This window comes from Barbus barbus (assembly GCF_936440315.1).
Source record: "Barbus barbus genome assembly, chromosome: 29".
Classification (NCBI taxonomy): domain Eukaryota; kingdom Metazoa; phylum Chordata; class Actinopteri; order Cypriniformes; family Cyprinidae; genus Barbus; species Barbus barbus.
In genome coordinates this window covers 23,232,828-23,260,168 of record NC_136757.1, presented here as the reverse complement: position 1 = coordinate 23,260,168, position 27,341 = coordinate 23,232,828, and the positions used below count along the sequence as shown (strand labels likewise).

General features: G+C 36.6%; 1 protein-coding gene across 3 annotated transcripts; it reads right to left on the bottom strand.

Moving 5' to 3' along the window:
* Positions 1 to 982: 982 nt before the first annotated feature.
* On the bottom strand, positions 983 to 27,341 carry LOC306849311 (plasma membrane calcium-transporting ATPase 3-like). Of its 3 annotated transcripts, XM_079384243.1 has the most exons (23): positions 26,785 to 27,269; positions 24,229 to 24,798; positions 21,306 to 21,503; positions 20,585 to 20,842; positions 18,779 to 18,904; positions 16,214 to 16,342; positions 15,851 to 15,916; positions 15,614 to 15,652; positions 15,137 to 15,301; positions 13,990 to 14,204; positions 13,586 to 13,828; positions 13,190 to 13,431; positions 11,279 to 11,513; positions 10,910 to 11,089; positions 10,301 to 10,388; positions 9,926 to 10,032; positions 9,386 to 9,577; positions 8,479 to 8,692; positions 8,066 to 8,277; positions 7,381 to 7,488; positions 7,093 to 7,275; positions 5,325 to 5,411; positions 1,008 to 2,051 (listed from the first exon to the last, which is right to left on the bottom strand). In XM_079384243.1, exons 2-23 carry the CDS (start codon positions 24,434 to 24,436, stop codon positions 1,653 to 1,655), a joined length of 3,894 nt encoding a protein of 1,297 aa, XP_079240369.1. In that variant the 5' UTR covers positions 24,437 to 24,798; positions 26,785 to 27,269; the 3' UTR covers positions 1,008 to 1,652. The 3 variants fall into 3 exon arrangements, with proteins under 3 accessions (XP_079240371.1, XP_079240369.1, XP_079240370.1); XM_079384245.1 differs by lacking the exon at positions 5,325 to 5,411 and having other exon boundaries at positions 983 to 2,051; positions 26,785 to 27,268; XM_079384244.1 differs by lacking the exon at positions 15,851 to 15,916 and having other exon boundaries at positions 26,785 to 27,341.

The window sequence follows — 27,341 nt, the reverse complement described above, 5'->3', positions numbered from 1 at the left end:
GTTATTAACTACATTAATGTCCACGCTGTGTTTATCAAAAGACTTTGATATATATGATAAGCACGCTCTGATGTTAAATGTTCCTGCTCTTTAAAGTCAGGCGGAATCTGGTTGGCTGTCAATGTTTTCATGGTTCATCATCTGGGGGAAAACAACATAAAAACTGAAATTTAAAACAAATAATAAAGAAAAAATAAGCAATACAATTAAAATAATTTAATGATTTCATATAATACGCAAAACTTTCCTCTCTGTAATTTATGTTGGCTAGCCTATTACAATGGGAGTTATTAACTCAATGTGGCATCTTGCGTTTTCTTCTGTTTGACTATTCATACGTGTTCTTTGTAAATTGCATCTCGTTTAGTTATTAGGCTATAATCTGTATTTAACGGGATTGTAATCGTTATCTTATTCTAATCTTACAATCGAACTATTGATTTTATACAAAGAAGTGATGCAAAAATGAGTTTACCTTCAAGCATGACAGCAATGAATCAGTCTCTGGCAGAGTATATGCACTGTTCTTTGACCCGTGCTGAATAAATTTATCATAAATCATGCAGATGCTTAATTACTTTGGATACAAGTTTAAAAGATGAAAGTTAAAGGGTTCCACATGATCTGATCAAAAATCTGAACATGTCTATAGCCATAAACACCATATTTTGAGCATACAGATGTCTGTTCTGACATTTGTGCAAAATTATTTCTATTTCCCGTCCAATATACCACATATTTTTGAAAAATATGTCAGATAGGAAAATAAATATTCAGGAAATCTTGCTGATCTGCTTCACTGACATGAAAATGCATCATAAAAAAATTGATACTTCCTATTGATAGAAATATAAAGATAGTATAGATAATTTTCTCTTTTTCTGAACAGTGGAATATGTGGTGTTTTCAGTAATGGGTGAGATGCTCTTGTACCGTTGCCTCTTTTTCATGTCATTTCCAGCAAATATTCTAAGATTTTCCTCCAATGGTTAGATTTTATTTTATTTATGCTGCTGATATATGTTCTGTAATTTAATTTCCTTTTTTTTAATTGGACATACACATCACACTCTAACACAGAAAACAGAGAGAGGGGCATGTGTGGAACCAATGAGAACATAGACACGGATTTTAACAACAGCAAACAAACAAACACATACATACAGACTTATGTCATACATACAAACATAGTTATATAAAGCTAAACGATGAAGTATCATAAGTGGAGTATATAGCAACTGGAGTATTAATGGTTGTAGTTTTAGCAGAAATATAACCACTATAATAATTGGAACAATGTTATTAACTAAAAGGCGAGAAAGGTGTAATCCCCCAATAAACATCTTTTTTTCTTTTTCTTTTTTTTGTACACTTTCATTAGGCTCAGTCTTTAAAATCTTTAGACAGAGTCCACGCCTGCACACACGTAGAGCCATCTCATCGTTTTGGGTTTTTCTTTCGACATTGTATGAGAACATAATCGGTCACTTTCATGCGGAGCGGGATTGTCTTTGGGTCACACAAGATACTGTAAAGAACCACTGAAACATTTTGAAGCAGTGAATCTGTGATAGTGATAGGAACAAAGATTAGGTACAGAAACAAGCGTTTCTCCGTCTGGTTGGCAGTCTCAACCGGCTGACCTCTGACCTTCAGAGGCACGTCTCCAGGCTGTGCAGAGGGCTCGCGGGGCAGGGGGAAACGCTCGAGCCCAGGTAGACGTGGCTCTCGGCGGCGTTGTTGTTGTAGTTGAGGGTGACCGGCAGACTCTGCTGCCTCAGTGGGCGAGACGGGTAACGGGATCGCGGGGGCCTCTGGGGCTCCTGGGGCTGAGAGTGAGGGCCGGGGTGACGAAGCGCCACACGCACGTGGTTATGGTTGGAGCGTTCCGATTCGTCGTCCACGTCCGTCTCGTCGATCAGGGGGATGTTGTGGACCGAGTCCGTGATGATGAACTCCGGGTGCACCTGGAAGTCATGAATGGAGTTCCGCGAATCGGGCCGCTCGATGCCGTCATAGAGGGAGCTACGGAAAGCTTTCACCACCCGGATCTATACATCAAGGGTGCAGGGTAGGAGATGTCAAAGGGAAGAAAATGGAGGGATCAAAGGGACAGAGAGGTGGAGAGAAGTTTAGTCCCCCTTTTGCACTACTCGCACACTTTCAGCTAGCTGAGCTGCGAGAGCTGAAAGTTTCACATCCATTAAGGCCTTTGGTGCAGTAGGCCTTTGAAAAGAAACCAAACTCCACAGCCATTCTATAGGCCTCTATAGAATGACGTCCAAAAACAATCATTGAAACCCAAGTTGTAATTACAAGAGGAAAAGGAAATATCAAGATGATACACAAGACGGCAAACACAAATAGTTCCAATAAAATGAAAGGATACCATAAATATAGTGAATATGATCTGTCAAAGCAGCCTTAGCCCCCTGTCTGCCTTTCATTTGATACAATTTCAGCTTTATTCATGATCATGATCAAAACGTTTGACTTTTTTTAACCTCTGATGTTATCTCATATTTTTATGAGGAGAAAGGCATAAAAAATAACATAAAAAACAAAGAAAATAATAAAAAGGCATGTATGTCTGCAAAGTTCAAAAACGGAATTACAACTTTCACTGTTGCCAGTTCAATACCAGGTGATTAAAATTCATGGAACACTAAGAAAACAAAAAAAAAACACATGCAAACAAACGACAGGAAACACCAAGAAAACAATGATTTTGAAGGCGCACACACCGCCATGTGGTACAAACACACACATACACGCAGTGTACACAGTACACACATAGAAAACACACACAGTGAGGTTTACACTACACGGCTGTGCACAGAACGCACAAACACAAGAAACACACAGGAAACATGCGTATTCACATACTGTTGGTGTTGACAAATTCTGTAATACAGATTCAACAGTCTTGAAAAAACAGATTGCATTAGTTACTGTAAGCATTATTTATTGTTCTGACATCATCAGTTTTCTATTTGTTACATTTCTATTTGTAAGCCTTTTTAAAATCCACTTTCAATAGATCAATGAAAAAAATAAATAAATGAAACAAAGCAAAGTATCTTTGATTATATTAGCTCATTCTAAAACGAGAACATTTAGAAGATCTTGATTGCCTTGTTTTTGTGGAAAGAAAAAGAAAAACCAAACTTTCTATGCCCTCAAAAGTATGAACACATTAAATGGGACTTATCTCCCATGCAACCATGCACAATAATTCAAGTTTCCTCTTCCCGTTCATGCATGGCATGCAAGTACACATTCAATAGAAAAAAAATATCCGTAAAAACATTGATCAAAACGGTCCATGTTCCTTTTTCTGACATCCTCGCTGTTGTCGTGTGTGATTCTACAGCAGCCGTGGTGAAAAAGCATCTTGAAAAATCGTTCGTGTGTGTGACCATGCATGTCGGACCGATCACATTCATTGGACGCAAGGTTTTTTCCCCGCTCTCTGCATTCTACATGCATAGCCAAACCACATTCGGGAATGACCACAAAGCAATGTGACTGACAGAGGGAGGGGACTTCACAACATGGACACAACAGCGCTTCTGCAGATTTGTTTTTCCAAAGAGCCATTAGTTTTGAGGTTCCTGCTTTTTAATTTAAAGCTTTTTTCTTTGCTACGCAGCACTGACATTGTAAACTTTCGAGTATAAGGCCCAGAATTTATGATATTAAAGAGGGGAAGTGAGGAATCAGCTAGTCTTTTGTAATTCAGGCACTGGATGGAAAAACAGAAAAGGGATTGTGTTTGAATAGCTCCAAACACATCACATCAGAACTCCTCATGACAGACGGCAAGAGAAGGGAGATAAAAGACAGACGTCTGAAGAATGGAGGTCTAAACCTACAGCACAAAGTCATGTTCTTTTGTTGTGGCGTGATTGCCCAACAAAAGCTTTTGAGAAGCAGCCCTCTTGTGCAACATCACCCAGCCATGTCTATTTTGCGAAACTATAATAATAAAAAATGCTGGCTCTTTTCTTTCTCTGTTGTATTTAATCTAAAATAACAGCACAAAATGCTTAAGACGATGAAACAAGGACAAAAGATGAAAAATAAACAGAAAAAAACAATATGCTGGACAAGACTTACAGGACAGGACCGGATAAGTCACTAAAAACCTATGTTACAAAATACACTTCATTTTGAAAGGTTCATAAATAAAAGGAACTGAAGATTAACATAGAAGGGGAAGTGATAATGAAACTGGGGGGCATTCCAGCTGGGCTAATGCTCGGTGGTCTCTTTGAAGGGATTTGGAAACGCTAAGACACAGCTGTTTTCTTTAGACCACGGAAAGATCGCTTCTGGTACCTGGAGGGCAATGTTGATGTTATATTTGGTGCATTAAACCCTCATAAACAAATCGCTGTCTTTGAGAATGACTTTCAAGAAGGCCGTGTCCAAAACTACAGCTGTTTAGCGACAATAAATCATAGCAGCAGATAGTAAGAAAGCTTTTCTTATGTAGAAACTCAAGCAGCAACAATTAGCAGGATATGTGGCAGGTTATAACACGAAACCTGTGAAGAGAGAAAGGAGAATCTGAACAAGGTGCACAAAGACAGAGCAAAAAACAAAACAAAAAAAAGACACAAAGTATGCTTTTTGTCCTGAACGGGATAGAAAAATGTTAGCATTATCAATGCTAATATCCCTAAGATGAAAATGTAAGCAGAAACCATTATGGGCTTATACTCGCAGGTTTACAAGTCAACCTTTTGCTTTCATTGTTCCCATGTTGTCAAACGGATCAAACATCTCCACTTTAGTTTCTCAAGTCAGTTCAATTGTTGTTTGGCTCTTTCGAGTGAAATTCTGGTAGCCCTTTATGGCAACATTGATTTGAGGGTGAATTATTGGCAAAATTAAGCAACAGGATAATCAAAAAAAGGCAACAAGAAAAAGAAAACTCATCTTGGCAGCACCAAGCCAGAATTAAACAGCAAGAGCAAGAAATAAGTTATGAGGTAGCAAGGAAGGAGGAAAGAAAGAAAGGCCACAAACAAATAAGCGAAACAAACTAAAAAAGCACATGTAGAGAGATGAAGCAGATGCTCCAATAATCTGCTCTCTCTCTCGCACACACACACACACACACACACTCATTCAGCAGACTAGTTGCGTTTGAAGGCAGGCAACAATGCACGTATGTGTGTGTTGGTGTGTATGCTAGCCATCTGAGTGCACGGGCTCTACGAGGTGCCGTTAACGGAATGTAAGGACTCACTCCCGGGGGCACCAGTTGCATTGGCAGTGGAGAGAACTACGTGAGAGGGAGTAGAATTATTGGTTACGTCATGGAGTTGGCTGAGCACTGAAGAGCGGCGTCTCACTGCACCCTGAAACGAACCACTTCTCTTGAAGGTACTCACTACCTCCATCTGCAGGAGAGAGAGAAGGACATCACACAGACAGGCGAATGAGCTTCATTAAATGAACGGGATGTGGCTTTAATCACTCGAGGGGGTTTTGGGGAGGAACAGCTTGAAGGAAAGCAGCATTTCATAATTTGCCAATGTGCACGCCAACCAACCAGGGTGTTTCTTCAACTATGAGCACTTGATTTTCATTAAGTCTAATAATTTAAATTTTCTTGTTGCTATATGAAACATTAAAACTATTGAAACATTTTTTTAATGTATAAATTGGATTGTTTCACCCTTCAAAGAGCCAAACTTTCAACTTTTTAATTTTTAAAATATAAAAATACATCATAAAAGTATTTTTAAATTTTTAAAACTATTAATTTCAAAACAAATATTTTTAAATAAATATAACTTTTATAAATATATAAATGTTTAATTAATTTTTTATTACACAAATTATGACTGTCTCTCAGTAGTGACATTTCTATTACAACCAATAATTTTGTTTCTAACATAAAAAGGATAATCATTAGAAATATGAGACATGATGTGTGAAGAAATTAAATAGATTTTTTAATATTACTTTTTTTTATTAGTATTTCCAATCAAGGTGTAATTTTGCTAAATAATGTAAAAAAATAATAATAATTTTGTCTATTTAGGATACATAAATTGCTGTTTGTGAAATTTTACAAAAATAAATGTCCACCACAAAATCGTATCAAACACAAAACCATCTGACATGTGGTAAATTACATTTGTTGGTTCAGAAAGTAAGTGCAAAAGTCCCTATACTTGAAGAAACAGGTACCACTTTAGTATAAGGACCAATTCTGACTATTAACTAGTTGTTTATTAGCATGACTATTATTATTATATTGGCTGTTTATTAGTGCTTATAAAGCACATATTCTGCAGGATCATATTCTACATCCCTAATCCTACCCAATACCTAAACTTAACAGCGACCTTACAAACTATTATTTAATTTGCATATTAAAACTAGTATAGAAAATGGCAAATTTAAATTACATAATTAAATTGTCATTTTCATTTTGCAATAAATGTTGCACACATATGGTATGTGAAAATGTACATTTAAATACAGAAATACATTGCCATTTTACATATTACATTGCAAATTGAATTTTGCTACACATATGCTTCCATAATTAATAAGCAGCAAATTAAGAGTTCATTGAGGCAAAAGGTGTAGTTAATGATTTGTTAATAAAGAGAATTGGACCTTAAAATAAAGTGTGACAAAGAAACATTGTGTATACAAACCATGAAAATATTTATAAGTTCAAAAAGGCTAATAATAGTTACCAAGGAGCGGCATAATGCATGGAGACGCGAGTAGCAGAGCAAAAAAGACTCAATAAAACAGCATGATATAGCAGCAGAGAGAATAAAGGATGAAGTGAGGGAGAGAGAGAAGTTAAGATTTATAACACAGAAAGCTTGTTAAATATTAATATTTCATCAATTTATAAAGGCTGGTGAAGAAAGAAAAATGTGTTTGAGTTATGAGGAAAGTAAAGTTCGAAAAAAGAGCGCAAACTAGAGCAAGTGGCACAGAAGGCATTTGGTATATTTTAAGGCAGTATGTGTCTATGCGGGAACAGCTGTCCCTGTCGAAACAACACAAAAGCAACATTAAACCAGACAGGACTAGACAAAGACTGAACATCACCTGAGTCTGAATTCGGTTGAGTCCTCTGAACCACAGGATCTGTCCTCGTCTCAGCTCTCTCTCCGCACAGTCAATCTCGTCCTCATCCTCAGCTAGATCCTCATCCATCATCTCGTCTGGAGCCGGCCCATGGCCTGCTTCTTTCAGAAACTTCAGCTGATGTGTTGGTACTGATGCTATCACCTAGAGAGAAAACAATACAATGAAGTACAACTAAAGCTGGTATTTTTGAAAGTGATTTTCACTGAGAGCATCCAGAGTGGAAAAGCAGTGGATTGCAGCACTTACCTGTCCCCAGATTAGCTCTCCCATTCCCACAAACAGGCACCAAAGCCACTGCTCCACATTTAAGGGAGAACAGCTGAAAGGTTTCCCACCAAACTGCACAATCACAATCTACAAATCATAAACAGAGATATAGTAGAAGAGTGGTTTACTTGTATCCACATTTAAAGCACAAATTCATCAAATTGTACAAATATATATGAGGGAAAGTGTATATTTGAGATGCAGTTTCCATGTTTTTTCAAGTTCTTACGCATCTTGTCCATTTGTGTCCTTGCTTAATAATATTAGCATATTAGAAAGATTTATGAAGGATCACGTGACACTGAAGACTGGAGTAATGATGCTGAAAATCAATCTTTGCCATCACAGAAATAAATTACATTTAAAAAATGTATTAAAACACTTATTGTACTACAATATTACTATTTTTAATGTATTTTCGATCAAATAAATTCAAACATAAGAGTAAGCATAAGAGACTTCTTTCATAAACATTTGTTAAAAACAAAAACTTTAGAACAGTTGTGTGTAGGCCTATATATATATATATATATATATATATATATATATATATATATATATATATATATATATATATATATTTGGCATTTAGTTTAAAAAGATCAAAAGAATAAGAAAATCAAAGAATCTAGAATTATATATCTAGAGATTTGTACGTGTTCACCTGTATTGCGAAGGTCCCCAGCACAATTAAACAGAAGATGGGGTTTGAAAAGATTCCATCAAACACGTTCCTCTCTCCGTGGATCTTACGGGCATTGATCTCATTGAAGAGTTGCATGAGGACAAAGGTGTTAAAGATGATAGTGTAATGCTCGGAGGGAGGAGAGTGAAGTGGAGCATTACGTCCACTGTCTATGTCAAAGATCTTCTCACCTGAGCAAACGGTCAGGAAAAGATGGCATGAGTACACAATATCAACTGAAACCAATAAATTAAAACAGTATACAGTATAATATTGACTATCACTAATTTGACACATATTAATTGTGCATCCTTGTAAATGTCAGAAGAAAGACAACAAAGTGTATGTATCTATCAAATCCTTTGACAGAAACAGTGCGCAAAGTACCGTACCTACAAAGAGCAGGGTGAAGATGATGATGAGCTGGAAAATTGCATGGCCAAGGATGTTCTTCATCATAGTTCTGGATATGAGGGGGTTATTTCGGCCGTAAGGCTTCCTCAGGAGCAAAGCTTCGGTGGGCGGCTCTGTGGCAAGAGCCAGAGAAGCAAATGTGTCCATGATCAGATTGACCCACAGCATCTGCACAGCCTTAAGGGGTGAATCCTACATACACAAAAACAGACCAAAAAATAATTTCAATGTCAGGTTATATTAGTGCATATATGTATATCTGTTTTTTATTTCAGTATATTTTCAAATTTAATTGATTCCTGAGATGTTCAAGCTGAATTATCATCAGCATTACTCAAGTCTATAGCATCCTTCAGAAATCATTCTAAAATACTGATTTGGTGCCCTTGAAAACGGTTGTGCTGCTGGGTTTTTTTTTGCCTTGTAACACGATTTATTTAAATGTAAGTACAGTACATTGTTAAAGAAACAATATGTTAAAGACACATTATAAAGTGGTCATTTTTTCATAAATCATAATTACAAGAAATATTTAGTGGAAGTTATTGTTTTTGTTATATTATGCAAGTAAAGAATGTGACAGTGTTTACATGTGCCAAAAACAGAATCCCATGGACCGAACATATAACATATAAGTAAAAAAACATAGGCTAAGGCTGCAAATTTAGCTATTTTGTGCAAACCGTGATATACATGAATATGTGAATAAAAAGGATGAATAAAAAGTTCAAAAGAACAGTATTTATTTGAAACAGAAATATTTTGTAACATCACTTTTGACTAATGTAACGCATCCTTCCTGCATAAAAGAAGAAGGGAAAAAATGAACACTTATTGACCCCAAACTTTTGAAGTGTGCAGACAAATATAAGTGTATGCATGTACCTGCGTGATGCAGGCACCAGTGAAGGCTACTATAACAGCCACCACATTCACTGTGAGCTGAAACTGTAAGAACTTGGAGATGCTGTCATACACATTCCGTCCCCACATCACAGCCTTTACTATGCTAGAGAAGTTATCGTCCGTCAGGATGATGTCAGAGGCCTCCTTGGCCACATCTGTACCAGCAATGCCCTAGGCAAACAGAGACATCAATTACTTTTTTTTTTTGAGTATTTTTACATCTTTAAATCTGGTATGTTTCAATTTAACATTGAATTTAAAAAATAAGAGTCACAGTTTTGTTTTCACACTTGGTGCATTCCCAGTCAGTGTATATCAGTTTATATGCACTGCATCTTATTTTTCCAATTAACTTGACGTGTGGTTTAGAGAATGGCTTTCATACTAATCAACGAAAAAAACTTTGCCAAACCAAAGCCAAATATTTAGCTTCAGCTGGGTTTATCATTACACTATGTGTAACAGAACCTCAAAAATAGAAGGCAATGTTTAATATATTTAGTGGATGGATCTTCTCACCATTGCAAACCCCACATCAGCTTTCTTAAGAGCAGGTCCGTCATTTGTGCCATCACCAGTGACTGCAACAACCTGCCTTTGTTCTAGAATGGTGCTGTCTATGATACCTGAACACAAGACACACACAAAATAAAACAAATCCTAATAATCGATTCACAACCAAAATATATGTAATGTAAATTTGGCCAAAAAGTTGAAAATAATTAGCACTCATATCAGGAAAAGCTTGGTATTACTGCTCAAGTCAGCATAAATGCAATCATATCACTTTTGCATTGTACTAAGTGGTTATGAGAAAATTCCATCAAGAACATAATGGAGAGGTAATCGTCCCCATAGGAACAAGATATGAACACAACTGACAGAGAGACTCACCTTTGACTAGTGTGTGTTTGTCTGTAGGGGAGGAACGAGCAAGAACTCTGAGCTTGGGCCAAATTTTATCAATGCGTTCTTGCTCAATCTGCAAAAAGAATTTGAAAAGAAGAATGCATATTGTGAAATATTATTATTATAATATTAAAATATTATTAAAAATTCTATTTTGGTAGATTAGAAACTGTAATTTATTCCTGTGATGGCAAAGCTGAATTTTCAACAGTCATTACTTCAGTCTTCAGTGTCACATGATCCTTCAGAAATCATTCTAATATGGTAATTTGGTGCTTAAGAAACATTTCTTATTATCATCAATGTTGAAAACAGATGTGCTGCTTAATATTTGAAGTATTTTTATATTATGTTATAACTTATAGCATTGTCTTTACTATCACTTTTGATCATTTTAACGCATCCTTGTTGAATAAAAGTATTATTTCTTATAAAAAACAAAAAAAAACAATGAAAATAAACTTTTGAACAGTAATATATTTAACTACATATATCATCACTAATCTAGATATTTGTAAATCATGGCAATACGGTAAAGATTTATATAGAAACAGTTCCTGCATAAGCTCCATAATACAAAACTTGGAAGTATACCTCTCCTTTTTCATTTCTGATTCGCCTGTTGAAGTCCTTCCCTTCAATACACAGGAAGTCATCGCCAGGATGGATGATGCCACATTTGGCAGCGATGGCACGTGCAGTGTTTATGTTGTCACCTGTCACCATGCGCACAGTGATGCCTGCTCGTTGGCACTTCCTGATGGCTTCTGGGACCTGATTGGAATTATAATCAGCAAATCAGAACAGATATCAATGTTATAATTGTGCCTCACATACAGCATTTTTAAAACGTCTTATGATTATTGATGCTCAGACGTTAAAGGATATGTGTGGTTTTTTAGATAAATTGGCGAGATGTTTTTTTCACACATCCAAGTCAAGACAGTAAACTGGTCTGTATACCTCAGGTCGAACAGGGTCTTCAATGCCGACCACTGTGATGCAGATAAGGTTGGAGACAATGTCTGTCTCATTGTCCCAGTCTGGCATGGGGTCAGCTGGGAGCTCTCTGTAAGCGATGCAAATCGTACGAAGGCCATCGCATGCCATCGGTTCAATCACTTTCTTCACCATCTCATCTTTGTCCCGCGGCTTAAAAGCACGAATCTCACCGTCACGGCCCAAGATGAATGAGCACCTGAGATGAAGGCAGAAATGGTGATTTTTTTTTAACACTGCATTTTTTGACTAATTTATTTAGAAGCCAGTTATAAGGAGGTGAGATGTTTTGTCTCTTCCTGTTAAAGGGATAATTCACCCAAAAAATGAAAATTACCCCATGATTTACACACGCTCCAGCCATCATAGGTGTATGAATTTCTTCTTTCAATCGAAAACAATCAGTTATATTTAAAAATGTTCATTCATCGGAGGATTTCGATATAAGCCGAGAGGAGACTGGTTTTCCTTTGGTGTAAACAAAACTTGGTTATCATGAGACTAGCATTGCTTTGCTATGCCTAAGTTCTACGGCATCTGCTGGAACGCCACTCTCTCGTGAATTCAAGTACAACAGTTAGCAGAAGCTAGTGATTATGTTGTATAAAGTTTTAAATATGGATATTTTTCTTATAAAAACACATTAATTCGCTTCAGAAGCCCTTTATTAACCTCCCGAGCCGTGTGAAATAATTTTTACGATGTATTTATGCACTTTTATTGGACTTCAAAATCTTAAACCCCATTCACTGTCATTATATAAAATACCATATAAGAATTTTTTTTTTAATAGAACTCCAATTGTATTTGTCTGAAAGAAGAAAGTCATATAGGATGGCTTGAGGGTGAGTAAATCATGGAGCAATTTTCATTTTTGGATGAACTATTCCTTTAACACTTACACTATATATATATTTTTTATATATTTTTAGACAAACTGCATGCTACTGATTTTCTGAAGAAAAAAAAACCTTTGATGTTTAATGTTACATGCAGAACCCTTGTACTCTCCATTCTGTGTTCTTCCAGCAGTGTATGGTTAAAATATTCTAAATATTAAACATTTATCTATCTATTCTAATATGCTGATTTGGTGCTCAAGAAACATTTCTTATTATCATCAATGTTGACAACAGCAGCTTAAAGTGGAGAAACTGCAATACAGTGTCTCTTTTCAGGATTCTTTGATAAACAGAAAGTAGAACCACATTTATCTGAAAACGAAATGTGTGTTAACCCAAACAAAACTTTTGAACGGCAGTGCATGTAAATTATAAATAAATGTAGTTTATTAATTAATATGAGTTCAACATGTATACATATGTTCTGGGAATGTACCATTCAGGACATTTTTATGCACTGTTCTTTCTGATATATTACATCTAGAGATATAACAGGACCCCATGATCTTCCTGCTATTGTGCTATTGGTCAATTCTACATTCCAGCTAAATGGACAACAAAAAAAGTACTTTATTGGCAGCACGAATGGCCACCAAAAAGACTGTTTTAAAGCTCTGGATAGAACAGCCCATTTCTACAGCTTTTATCTGGATATCCTACTTTAGAGATATCACTTTACTAGAAGGCACTAGGCAAAGCTCAGTGAAACAAAGGACAGGAATATTCAAAACTGGTCAGAAATTGCAGAGGTGTTGTTGGACAAGCTAAAGCCCTGATCTTCTATCTTGTTTATTTGACCCACCCCTTCTCTTTTATTCTAAGGCGGATCTGTTGTATATAGTTCATCTGATTTGTGACTTTTCATCTGTTACGTTCTGAAACAATACAAGTTCAACAGATAACAATGTTACATGTCATTTTAACATCACAACATTATTTTAAAAATCACCATGAATACAAAGACAACATTTACTTTTTGAGCAGGATCTCAGAGGCTCCTTTGCTGTATAAGCAGAAGCTTCCATCAGGCATCTGAATGACAGTGCTCATGGATTTTCTGACAGAATTAAAGGTGTAGACTTTATAGAGCTTCTCTTCTGGGATCTGGTCCCTCACAGCTTGGTAGTCTTGCTTCAGGTCCAGCACAAGTCCCAGCAGAGAACATTCTGTTTTATTACCCACTTGTTTGGGCAGCCCACCTTCCTTATCTGCAGCCTGGGAGGAAGAGGTGAAAAGAGTGGAAGAAAGTAAATGAAAAAGGTGAATGAAAGGACGAAATGACAGTCATAAACTGTAGTGATATCATTGTAATGCATGGCCTCTCATGGTTTACTGCAAAAGTTATTATCTTTTACTAAAGTACTCTCACCATTATTTTGGAGGTATAGGCGCAGTTCACAGAAATGCCACTGGTGATGAGCTCCAGGGTCTTTGGGTTAATCTGGTCTGGTCTTGGGATGTCGCGGAAGAGCTGGTCCCCTACATAAATCTGCACTACTGTCATCCGGTTAGTGGTGAGGGTCCCTGTTTTATCTGAGCAAATTGCCGTGGCATTGCCCATAGTCTCACATGCATCCAAATGACGCACCAGGTTATTGTCCTTCATCATTTTCTATGGAATGACATTAATAGGAAGTGTGTTAAACTGTTAGTGGCACTTGAGTGTGTGTGTGTGTGTGTATGACACTTCTGTGATGGACTCAGAGTTACAAAACCGGGTGCATTCTTCAATATAACATGTCAGAAAATACTGATGATTAATTTTTGACTCACCTTTACGGAGTAGGCCAGTGATATGGTGACAGCCAGTGGCAAACCCTCTGGCACAGCCACCACCAGAACTGTAACTCCGATGATGAAGAATTTGACAAAATACTGCACATAAATAGGTGTGCATTCTGTCAGCCAGACCTGTCCCTGAATGACGAACGTTTCGATCACAAAGTACAGCATCAGGATAATCACAGTGATGGCGGACATCACCAGACCTGAAATAAATCATACGTTTGATTGCTTAGAAAATAGCACACCTCTCCTCAAAGAGCCGCACAATTTGAGATATTATGTACAATTAATTGGTTGAATTACTGACCGAAATATACACTACCATCCAAATGTCTGGGGTTGATTTACTAATTTAGATTTCTGAAAGAAGTCTCCCATGCTCACCAAGACTAAATAAAATATACAACATATAAAAACAGTAATATAGAGATAATTTTACCATTTAAAATAACTTTCTATTTTATATTTAAAATGTAATTTCCTCCTTTTATGGCAAAGCTGTATTTTCAGCAGTTATTCCTCCAGTCTTCAGTCACATGATCCTTCAGAAATCATTCAGGTGCTTAATAAATATTTCTTATTATCATCAATAGCAGCTGTGTAATATTTTAGTGGAAACCATGAAACATTTTTTCCAGATTCTTTGATGAATAGAAAGTTGAAAAGAACAGCATTTATTTGAAATAGAAATCTTTCGTAACCTTATAGATGTATTACTGTCACTTTTGATCAATTGAATCATTTTTGTCTTTATTTCAGTATAAAGAAATACTGAACTCTAGACTGAAAATTAGAACTCAGCAACACTATATATGCCGTAGCATTCCCTACTAGGCTAACGGCTCTGTCAAAAGTATTTGTCTTTCAAAATTTAAAACTTTTGAATGGTTTCAAATACAGAATTGTATGTATGAGTCCCACAAATGTGAATTTTTAAATTGCATTAAAAATTACAATATAATGCGTTCTTCCCTGGTTCTTCCTTAATAAAGGAATCATTTCTTTCCAAAAAAAACCTTTGGACAGTAGAATATTTCTTAAAGGTTCAGTAAACCTCCTATCCCCAAGTATGAGCAAAAATAACGCTTGAGCCAATACGATCAGAAGAACTTGACCTAACTTTAGACCTCCCCACCTGCTTTCCCGATTTGCACTGCCAGCTTGGTGAGTTTGCCCTGAAGAACTGATTTCTCCTTCTTGGGCACACTGGATTTTTTCTTCTCTTTCTCCTCCACTTCCCCACCTTCTGCACTCTTCAAAGGCTGCATCTCCATGGCAACAGCCTCATCCTGTTTCTTAGCTATAGTGGGTGGAGACAAAGTGATCAGGCAAGCAGAATTATAGGTAATTGTTAGGAATGTTAGAAATAGCAAACTACACAATAGTAAACAGCACTTTTTTGGTTTGCAGTATATAATATATTCAACATGTTAATATCTAAAATTCATAATAAAGGCAGCATTCAGTATATACATGTGCACAGTGTGCAGTTTTTCATTCTGAAAATAGTTTATCATAATAATAACGATTTTATCTCACCATAAATCAACATGCCTGAACATGCCTATTAAAAGTGATCATAACTCAATTCTAAATCAGTCCTGAAAGTCACCTTTATTTTGATTGTTCTCCAGGGTCCCGTCTTGTTTCCCTGTGAAGGTTAATGCAGACATTTAAACAAAACAAATATCGTTTCTGTTGCTTGAGGTCAATGTAGATGACATGAAAGAACAATAAAGTGCATGAGAAAGAAAACATAAAACATGGAGGGATTATATTTGACAGATATGGCGAGTTAAAAGCAGGATGTCTGTTTATGGGTCATCTCTCTATTGTGAATGTCACCTACCATTTATGATGTTGTGTTCTTTGACTTCAACAGTGGGGAACTGCGTGGATGAATTACTATTGACCTCTGATAGAATTGTTGGAAACAGAGGATAGGACAAAAACGAAGGTGGTATGTAAAGACATAAAACAAAACCTAAATGTTGACCAAAAGCAATGAAAAATCAACTCAAATGAGTGAGCAAATTTTTTGATCATTTCAATGCATTGAAATAGAATTGACCCAGACCATTAGACATTCTGTATCTGGATCATTCTATGTGGGTATTCAAGCAAAATGGATTTTTCTTTTATGATGTGCATGTTTAATTTGAACTTTTAAGCATTTATAAAATACTTTTATAAAGAACTGACAGACGCCAACCTTTCTTGCAGTCTTTCTTCTCTTCCTCCAACTCTCCGGCCCCCAGGAGGGTGAAGATGATTCCCGTTTGAGAGTTGACACCAACAGCGGTCACCACCATTTTCCCCGAACCCTCCATCACATGAGTGCCTGAATTTTGTGAAACACCGAAGACTTTTTGCAGTAAATATTTTCAACAATTTCTTCACAACTCTTCCCTAATTGAAAGATATACATCTCAAAATGGTTAGCTACTGACTAAAGGACTCCAGTATTCATAGTTATATATATTTTGAACATGAAAACCTTTATAAATGACTAGAAGTTCAGGTGTCTCCTGTTACAATTAATTACATGTAACCGTTCATACAAATAATGATTTCAAGGAATTCAAAGTATCATAAAAATCTTTTAAATTCATATTAAAAACTTTGCAATCTTAAGGTGAGGTTAAAAGGAAATATAAGCCTATACTTTTATTTCATCAACGTCCAATTAATTGTATGAGTCATGGATAGCCTCGTGTAATGTATTGATGTTATTTGTTGCGCTCACACTAGCCCCTGCACTTGTCTAAACCAAGAATCAGAATTAAAGCTGAAGTCTCCTCCATGGCCTTTCCCTTTAGTGTGTAATACAATTAAACTGAACCAGATTGCTTCTTTGTTCCCTGATCCACTGCACATTAATTCTTGCTTTGTTTACCATTATTTTGTCTTGTTTTCCAGAAAAAAATATCAAAACACATTTAAAAAGATAACTACATAAATAAAATACAAATAAATGTACTTGAGAAGAAAATGTGCTACAATAATAGTTGTTTAAAAAATTTGGATTAAGTTTGTTTTTCCTACACCATTGTTTTTTTTAAAGAATTCTGTGAGGTTTATGTCTATTGCCAGTGAGAGAAGATATTTTTACAGAGATCAACAAAACAAAACTACTGATTAAGACAATTATTTTGTGCAGCATGCATTTCCTTCTTCACAACAGAAGCCTTCAAACATACATGTTGAGAAGAGATGACTCTCCCATAGTGACTGAGAAAATAATATACACCCCTTGATGATTAATTGCACACGCTGATGAATAAAGTCTTGTCAATAAAAACAAAACAGCTTCACGGAAACTAGTCATTTTAAAGTTCAGACACATCCTTATTGAGAAAACCTTATTGAGAAAACATCTTAGTTTGCACAGGAGTTTCACTAAATTATTCCAAATTCATCCTGATCAATCAAAGCAGTTTTAAATTAAGAACCTCCTGCCTTCAAAACATGTTTTCCCTCAGGCCATCCACCTCCTCAATGACCTTAAGAACGGACTGCACAGGCTGGAACTGATCCAGTACCGCTATACTTCAACCTACCATCATATATCATATGAGATCACATCAAACTGTTTGTTTTTTTATTTATTTAAACCTGGAATAACCATAGAAGTTTAGGATTTTGAACAAGGAAAAGTTACGATGTAAAATTAAGAAATATTTACTATTTCTAGGTCATTAATCAAATAAATAAGACTTATCATTAAGAGACCTGTGTACAAAAGGTCAGATCTTCTTGCTCCTTATTTTAAAATGTAATTTATCAAAGCTGAATTTTCAGCTGCCAATGGTCCAGTAAAAGTGCAGAATTAGTTTGAATCATTTACTAAACCATTTTAGTTTGTTACTGAGCATATAGGCAAATCAAGAAATTGTGATTCTGAATTGGACACTCAAGGGAGTTAACGATATTCTGATTGTTTTCTTTGCTACAAATTAGTAGACGTTATTCTTCGTTAATGTCAATTTAGCTATGCGAGTCCACTCTAATCATGTTACACCTGCATTTTTCACATCAAATGTCTAAAAGCATGTTATGTTTCCATAGATTCCATTTCCCATTTTTCACACTTGATTATGTTGAGGTCGTGGGGTAACGCTGCATGTGTGGCCAAGCGAAGAAACAGCTGCTGCTCTGGTGAACTGCAGTCATTAGGAGGAAGTGGCAGAGCAGGTCTCTGGAGGGCCAAACACAAATCTGAGCCGTTTTCCAGGAAGCAGAGATGAGGGAGGAAGCTGATTAACCTGTTTATCAGACCTCAGGGACGTTCTCTCATTAAACCAGTCAATGAGATTTAGCCCAAGCACTGCACAACCTGAGTGTTAAACTATTGACAGAATACTTTGCAAAATCCCCATTCTCCCAAACAGCAAATTGGTTCAATTTAGATGGATTGCAATAGTGTCAGCCTAAATTAATTGATACTGGTAATTCTGTGAAGCCTTACAGTATACTACACACGTGACGTTACCATATATATAAAGGGATTTGTGCCCTTGGAAATAAGCAAGCAAAACCCCATTTTGCATGTTCAAGCCTGGATTTTTAACCTCTAGTCTGTCCCAGCGATCTGTTCGCATCCCAAATCATCTGAATTCTTAAAAAGATGGTGAATATCTTTCAGTATTTGTATGTTTTGAATATCTAGAACTATTTATGTAAAAACACACTCAAACATTCTTCACAACATATGGCCGACCCAGTCTACACAATCCCACGCAAACATATGTTCGTTTATATAACCTTTACTCCCTACCTGACAGCAGCATGGGATCCTTGTCGATGGATTTGCGTACGTGATCAGACTCTCCAGTGAGGGAGCTCTCATCGATCTTGAGGTCGTTCCCTTGGATGAGAACACCATCCGCAGGCAGGAGGTCGCCTAGGAGACCCCAGAGTGAAAGCAACAGATCAATTTTACAAGCCCTTGAGTACTACTACCTTTAATGACCAAAATTAACAAATTAATTATTTAAAAGCATCTTCACATCCTTTATATATGTTTTTAAATAATGCTAATACAGAAAAACGATTATAAATTTTAGCATATCTTGTTTTATTTTTGAATGCTATTTATATATTTTAATTATACAGAAATAATTTTATAAATTTAACTTTTAATTTATATACATGCACAATTTTAAGTATCATTTTAAGGATTTGCTATATGAGTAATATAATGCTAATTAGTGCTGTCAAACGTTTATTCGCGATTAATCGCATCTAAAATAAAAGTTTTTGTTTACATAACATACGTGTGTGTACTGTGTATATGTATTATGTACATCTAAATACACACGCATGCATGTATACATTTAAGAAAAATGTTACATTTGTATATTAAATATATTTATATATAATAATAATAATATATAATGTATATATATAATATATATAATAAAATATATTGACTAGTAGTCGTTCATTTGAAGCATTAGTCAACTAATCACATGTTTATTAATAAACCATTTAAATAATAATAATAATAATAATAATGAGCCTTTAATTCCCTATATTGCATAATAAGCGCTCAAGCGCATGCATAAAGCTTGCCACAGCGCACCGGCAGAAGGAATGATTATGAATGTGTCAGGGAAAACAGTAAGGAGGCTGCATTAACATTTAAAAATGCATTGATAAACTAGTGCCTTCTTTGTTTTCGGGTTTAAGAAATGAAGTCGGCGGCATGAGTCTGACTCATTATCTCCACAGTATGCACCTTTCTGCATGTTTCATATGGATTACATAATCTGAGAATCTTTGTTTTCCATTTGAATTGGTCCATTTGAAAGTAGACATTTCACTCTCTATAGATATATATTTTTTATGTTTCTAAGGCAAGTATACACAGAGCTCAAGTTCACAGAGACCGAGACTGCAGAAAGCACATCCTGTTTGCTTTCATTATTTTACAAAGGCGCAATGTTTTCTTGTTTTGTGAGTGCACACAAATAAACGTAGAGTCTTTACAGATTCGAAAGATGTATTACTCTTATCTGTATGAGCAAAAATGAGGGAGTATTTTAAGAGCAAGTGAGCGCACCGGTGCCTCCATCTGTCCTGCAGTGAGTGCTATTACCGTTCAGTTTCTACACTCTGCACAGACACTTCAGCAGCGCACATTTCTCTAGGTTCACATTAGATTGAGCGGCCAAGTCAAGTTGCTGCTACTAACATATTTCAGATGATATAAGCCATATTTGAGGTCAATGAAGGATAGGCGAGTGTTTGGATGTCCTGCCCGATGTACTGTATTACATAGACCAGCTGTTAACGATGAATATATTATAATTAGAAGTGAAAATAAATTATACTTAACATTGTTTACATTTAGTTAATTTCATAAATTATGAGTTCATAAAGAATTTAAGCAAACAGTTATTTTGTAGGGATCACAGGAACTTAAAAGTACACTTTTAATAGAGACAAGACTCCTAAAGATTTTCAAGTTTTTAATAACGAATCACCCCATGTGGGGCTCACACCACCCCATGTATTCATTCATAATGTAAGATGCTTTCATATAAGACGATTTGTGGAGCCAGTTTTGAACTCTACTGACCATATTTGACCTGGCCAATATCCCCCACCACCATCTCAGCCACGGGGATTTGAATGACCGTGCCGTTCCGCACCACAGCAAAGCGCTGCTCCTGCTCGATACGGCTCTGGAGGCCACGGAACTGCTTTTCTTTACTCCAGTCATTAAATGCTGTCACCAGCACCACGCAGAACACCGAGAGCAGGATAGCTGCACCCTCGATCCAGCCCGCCTCCGCCTCTCCCTCGTCCTCCGCACCTGCACTCACATTACCACACGCTGGAGAGAAAGAGATGGAAAGGTAAAAATGTGTGGGAGGACAGCGAGTTTGAGTGTCTACTTGTAATCCTTTATATTCTTTTATCTATACATCATCTCTCACTGCATTCTTTCTATTATTTGCTTTCTTAGCTATCCATGTGACTATACTGGTACTTGCACTCAGGATTACTTTAAAAATGCATTCAAAAGGTTTCAAATTAACAACACAAGACCAATTTAAGAATAAAACTCTGAAAAATGTCTTGATATAAGCATGTACAAGTAGCAGTTTTAATACTGCCAGAATAAAGGTCACTAGACTGTTAAAGTATTGAAATTTTAACATGGCTTCGATATGAAGCATAACACGTTTTCCCTGAGCTTCTGATGAAAGGCCAGAAATCCCTTTCATGGTCAGATTATGTTTGCATTTTTGAAAATTTGTACTTTTTTCACTGAATACTTCAATAGCCCAATTCACCTTCACTGTCCCCTCCTGGCGGCTGGTAAAAGGACAGTCCGAGGGAAATAATGGCCGCTATTTCCAGGATTATAAGGGTAACATCCTGTAGAGCCTCCCACACGAGCTGAAGGAAGGTCTTGGGCTTCTTAGGAGGGATGAAGTTCATTCCAAACACTTGCCTACGTTTCTCCAGGTCTGCAGGATTGTCCGATAATCCTTTTGGAGGGAAAGATGGTGCTTAAAATCATTGTCACCGATCAAATCTTAGTAATGAAACTATCAAAATTCTATGAGACGTAAATTGCTATATTAATATTAGGGTTGCAAAGGGTTGGAAATTTTCTGGTAAATTTAAAGAAACTTTCCAAAAATTCCCAGAAGATTACAAAAAATCCTGGAAAGTTTCCAAAATTACTGGAATGTCTCCAATATTTACTGAAAAATTTCCACCTTTTTGCAACCCTAATTAATATTAATGTCAGTCACAAAAAATACAGTAAAATAACCACAGCAAAGTGCCAACCCAAAATGCATGAAACATTTTGACCCATTTTTTCAACAGGATGTTTTACAGTGCAGAAATAGTCAGCCTAAGAACATGTATACTGGTGTAAATCAGGGTTATTGTGCTTAAAAACCCTTAATTCATTTATTAATGGGTTTTTCTCTATGCAAATGGTTTTGAGAACTTCCTGGATGCTCTTTAGTCATCGCTCAATTCTGTTAGCACCAATCCCTGACCTCTTAGGGTGACAGGAAGGGAGGGGAGAGGACATAACAAGAGAACACAGGGCACAGATGGTTAAGTCAGTGTGTTTCGGATGCACCACAGGGTGTGATTTTTGGCAGCAAGACCCAGACAGACTGTCACGCTCTCTGCATCCTCACCCTGCCAATCATCACCTGCTGCCCCTGGCAACCTCTCATCTTCCATCAGAGCTTCCCTTTCACTCACTGTAAAACCTAATTGAGTTACTCCAACGAGTTTTAGGAAATAATTTCCCTAACTCATTCCAATTGCCCCGATTAATTAATTCAGTCTCTGTTCAGCATGCAATATGCGCAAGTAAATTAAGACAACTGAGAAACACCAATGCAATCCTCTTTCCGCGAAATACCAGAATTGAAAGACTTTTGCAGTACATCCAGCCCTTTCTTCAACCCTTTCATCTTCCCATCCATGCCCGTAAGCTTCTCTTTTTGTATCCCTGTCATGCTTTCTGAAGAGTGGTTTTTCAAAGAGCAGCATTAAAGAGGAGAAAGCGCTTTACAATAAACTTAAAGTAACCTCAACGTGGCTGCCAAATAGCAATGCACGCAGACCGCATGACTTGGTCTGAAAGCAAGTGGTCAGAACAACATGCAAATCAATGTGATTATCAGAGCGCAAAGTAGGATCATCTAGAATAGCTGCTGCAATAAAAGATTCCGAGCAAAATTATTTTTTATGTTACTTTGAGTTTAAATCCTAGCACACTAAACACTGTGCTTTTATTTAGTAAACTGTTTCTGATCATTCCAAGCATGAAATATGGAGGAATAGAAAAATGCTCAAATTATGAATATAGATTTATTATGCAACACCGCAGTAACATTTGGCAGAGGAATATGAGAGCTTTGATATTGTCTAATGACGTTTTATGATACTACTTCAATAAGTTTTAGTCTTTTAAGTGCAGTTTGAGTTTGCATATGCTCCAGTGTTATTTTAATATTTATATACTACAATAGCAATTTTAAATTACCTTTTAATTTTATATTTTCAGTTTACTTTTTAAATTTTAGGAAGTTTTATGTGATTTTGTGATTTGTATTAGGCTAGTTTTTGTTGTTCTACATTTTATTCATTTTTATTTCAGTTTTTGTAAATTTTGTGCTTAAACTTATATCAGTTGCTGAAGCAACATTTCTCATTTTAACTTAAGGTTTTCCTCTACTCTCTATATTTTATTTCAGCTTTGTTATTTTTTATTAATTACTGAAAATGATTTATCAAAACAGGCATGCTCCTTGTTAGCTATAAAGCTACATATATCATAAAACTTGGGTAAAAATGTGTTGGAACAATCAAGAATTTTCTCTAAATATGAATAAAGTCTACTATGATGTTGCATAAAGACACACACAGAGATGTTCTGAAAAACTGGACTTGAATACAAAAACTGCTCCAAAAACTGCATTACAGAGAGATACTCTCATCTGATAATATGGGCAATGCGTTTCATTTTTCCTGTGAAAAATGTAGAATAAAATTCAACACCAGGTGCTCTTCAGGGATGCCTGCATTCAAAGACAGATAAAGGCACCTGACATTTAGTATTCTTTCCGTGAAGACAGGCTTATTTTGAAAAGGAGTGTTCAACAGGAGTGGTTCAAAAATGAATTCTGTCATCATTTACCCATTCTCATGTCATTCCAAACCTTTGTTTGGAAAATCTTTCTTTTGAGATGCACAAAAATAACAGTTTTGAAGAACTGAACTGGTTCGCCATCTATGCAATAACAATGAATGGGGACTGAAGCATGAATGTATCATAAAAATGGTCCATACAACTTGTGCACAGCATTAAAAGTCTTATCAGTGAATAACGACTTACATTTTGGTCCATTCCTGACAAAAACCTATCGTAGAGCTACAGAAGACTATATGAATATGTAACTCACAAGTCTAATGGACCAATTTTATGATACTTTTATGGTGCTGTTGCATCTTTTCTGATAAAAGCCTCAGTCCCCATAGGGACTAACTGCATGGTACACAGCAATCAGTATAATTCTCCATTTGTGTTCCAAGGAAGAAATAAAATCAAACAGTTTTGAATGACCTGAGAGTGAGTAAATGACCACAACATTTTTATAATGGCTGAAAATGGCGGTTTCAGGATGCACGTGTGATGTAATTAGCAAGTGACATGGTCACGTCCAAACTAGTACTACTCACCATCTGCAGGTGAAGTCTTGAGTCTGTGACAGAGGGTTTCTGTGTCTGTGTAGTTCTCCTGGATCTTCTGCAGGGCCTCGACTCCCCTGAGCTCCATCAGTGAGCTCAGCTCCTCTACTGTCACTCCAAAATCTCCCTCATGACCTCCTTTGTCCATCCCTGGCTTCTTAGGGTGGAAGTCTACTGTGCTATTGCCCAGATCCCCCATGATGGTGTGCTGGTTGTGGAAGACTGGAAGCTTTTTAGCAGATGCTATGAGCTAAAAGATGGGTACCTGGGAAAATGCGTGATCTCTTTTGTCTTACTTATATTCCTCCTCACCTATTTCTAAGATGCTCTCTGTGTAGTTCTCCATACTGAAACATGAATTGTGAGATTGTTTAGGGTTTTCTATTCTATGGTGCGGTAGCTGGGGTTCCCCTGAAATATCCCCCCATAAAGAAAAAGTCAGCAAATAAAGTGGTAGCCATTGTGCCAATCCATCTCCATGAAGACCAAATGAAGCAAGTGTTACTGAGTATTAAACAATAAAGGGGATCTAGTGACACAGGAATAACGTTGGTACAAAACCTAAGGAGCAAAAAAGGAAGAATGTTAAAAGCGCACTGCTGAACTTGCTTAAACCAAAAACACACAGCTCTGAAACATCAAAATGCAACCTTAAAATCTTGAGACAAATTAGATACATTAATGATTTTTGTTTCATAAAAATGTAATGTCATAAGTAAAAAATAAATAAATAAATAAAACACATTATAATGAAACAAAAATAGCTGGACACTATTTGAGAAAAATTGAAATACATTTTTATAGTTTAATTAATCATAGACTAATCACCAACATCATGAAACAAAGTTTGAATACTAAATCGAGAAATAAGAATTTAGTTTGAAATATGGCATAATTTTTTTTTCCAACTATTTAAACATTAAACAATTACAAAACAGCAGAAATCGAAAAGGCAACCAAACAAAAACATCAAATCATTATTTTGGCTTGCAGGAAGTTGAATAATAAGAACGAATTACGTAAAATTGCAGCATATAAAACACGTGACAACTTTCCCCGACATTTATGACAAAAACATCAACAGCTTTTCATCAAACATCTGCCTTTATAAAATAATAGACTCTTTGTCATATAGTTCAATGCGTGTTAGTATTATTTAATTTTATAAAACCCAGGTATCTCCTACTTAACCATTCATTTATGCCCACTTCTCTTAGATTTCAGACTCCTCCACTTTGAAAAACACGGTCATTCTAGCCGCCAAGTTATTTTGTGGTGCGCGCATAGTTTTTAGCCTAATTGTAACGCTCAAATGTGCTTTTTTTAACGTTCTCAAATGTGAAGATGGCATTCTGCTCACCGTCATGTCACAGGTGTAGGAAGTTTGTGGGAAACAAGTAGCCAAGCGTTCATCACGCACACCTACTGCAATGGATTGTTTGCATAATGTCCGAGGACAATCACTTCTTATCTAAACGCATTTTGAAATACTCTCTCTTGATAAAAGCGTTGTATGTGCGCCTCTCCCCAACCCATGTACTTCACAGTGCCTCCTCTCGACGCAAAATCTGCCTTGACTCAGTCCGAAACGCCTGCGCATGCGCACATAAACACTTGCCCAATCCCACTGCAGAACAGATTTACGAAGACCAGCCATCAGGCCTGCAATTTTGGATGACATTACAATCCGCTTGAGCTCTGCGCCTCCATTTCCCTACTTTAGGTTACTGAACATTTAAACCCATAATCTGTGCGCGCCTCTTCATCTTTTATTAAAAACGGCCAGAAGATTCCTCAACAAACATGCGCTTTATAGACGATGATGCCCTTTCCTGGTAACCTTCAGGAATCAGATGTTCACCTTGGTCCACTGTACAGCTGCTGACAGCTTATGAAAGTGCCTGTAGCATTTGTGTCATGATTTTTCGTTTTAATCATAGCGAGGGGAAGGTAAAACAAATGTAGGCTATATTAAAAACCTTCGGCGGGGATTCAAATGAAAGGCTGAACAAACTAACCAGACAGCAAGGCTACATCCATCCATCACCTGCTTTTCAGTCTATCAAAAACTAGTCATTTGTTTCATGCATACAGGTATTTATAGATACACGGCTCTTAATTAAGTTTATGGCACAATAATGAACATGCAATATTTTTAAATAAATGTTAAAGAGTTGTCAAAGGTATAGTTATAACACTGTGTTATATTTGTGATTACTTATTTTTATTTTATTATATTTATACTAGTCATTATTATTTATCCTGCATTACTATTTTATTTTATGACATTAAAAACAATTGTTGAACAATCACGAATACCCCACCTCCTGACATATGGTGAATTATATCAATATAAACGTGCGGGGCATACTGTAGATGATGATAATAATTTCCATGCAATGCTTACTAACTGTAATCATAATAATAAAGCACTTTAATTATACATTAGCAGACGCTGGACTGCAACAAATAAACAAACCCAGCACAAAACATACCCTGCTGACACCACAAGGCACTTGTGAACATGTATCAAATATATTCACTCACCGCGCAGGCCATGTTCCAAGGACATTTGACGTTGAGTCGAAAAAAGACAGGAAAAACGGAATGATATCCAGTGATTTAGCCTCAAATCATGCCCATCATGGAGAACACAAAAATGAAAGTCACATCATTTGACATTTACGCTATTCCAAATGCAGATGATGCGCAACGGTGCAGAATAGAAATCAAATGAAGGGAGCAGGAGGCAGCAGACGGTGGTGAGCACTTCATCTTATGCGGAAGAAAACCTGAATGATGCAGATGAGATTGTACCATGCCCACATTAATTAATCGGTTAAAAACGGCGTGTTGTGCTGTCTGGAACGTAGTAAAGGAGGCTCGTTTTGGTCACATCGTTGCTGTTATTTTTGGCGCTGATTGATAAAGTGATGGGTGAAGGAGAGATGTGGGTTTACATGCTGATGATGCCCGTTTGACGCGCATCTCTCGGTGATGGCAGCAGCAGCAGCAGCATCCCAGCGCTGGAGGACGGGAGATGGGGGAGGGGCAGATCGAGATCCAGGCCTCTCGCTTCCCTCCCTCTTTCTCTCTCTCTCCGC

Excerpts from the sequence above, each read along its gene's own strand:
- LOC306849311 (XM_079384243.1), bottom strand. The coding sequence starts at position 24,436 with ATGGGGGATCTGGGCAATAGCACAGTAGACTTCCACCCTAAGAAGCCA. Across the intron at positions 11,514-13,189 it reads TCTGAGATCCTGCTCAAAAA|GTGCTCATTCATCTTGGGCC; the intron begins GTAAATGTTGTC and ends CCTTCATCTCAG. Across the intron at positions 5,412-7,092 it reads TCAACCGAATTCAGACTCAG|ATGGAGGTAGTGAGTACCTT; the intron begins GTGATGTTCAGT and ends TCTCTCCTGCAG.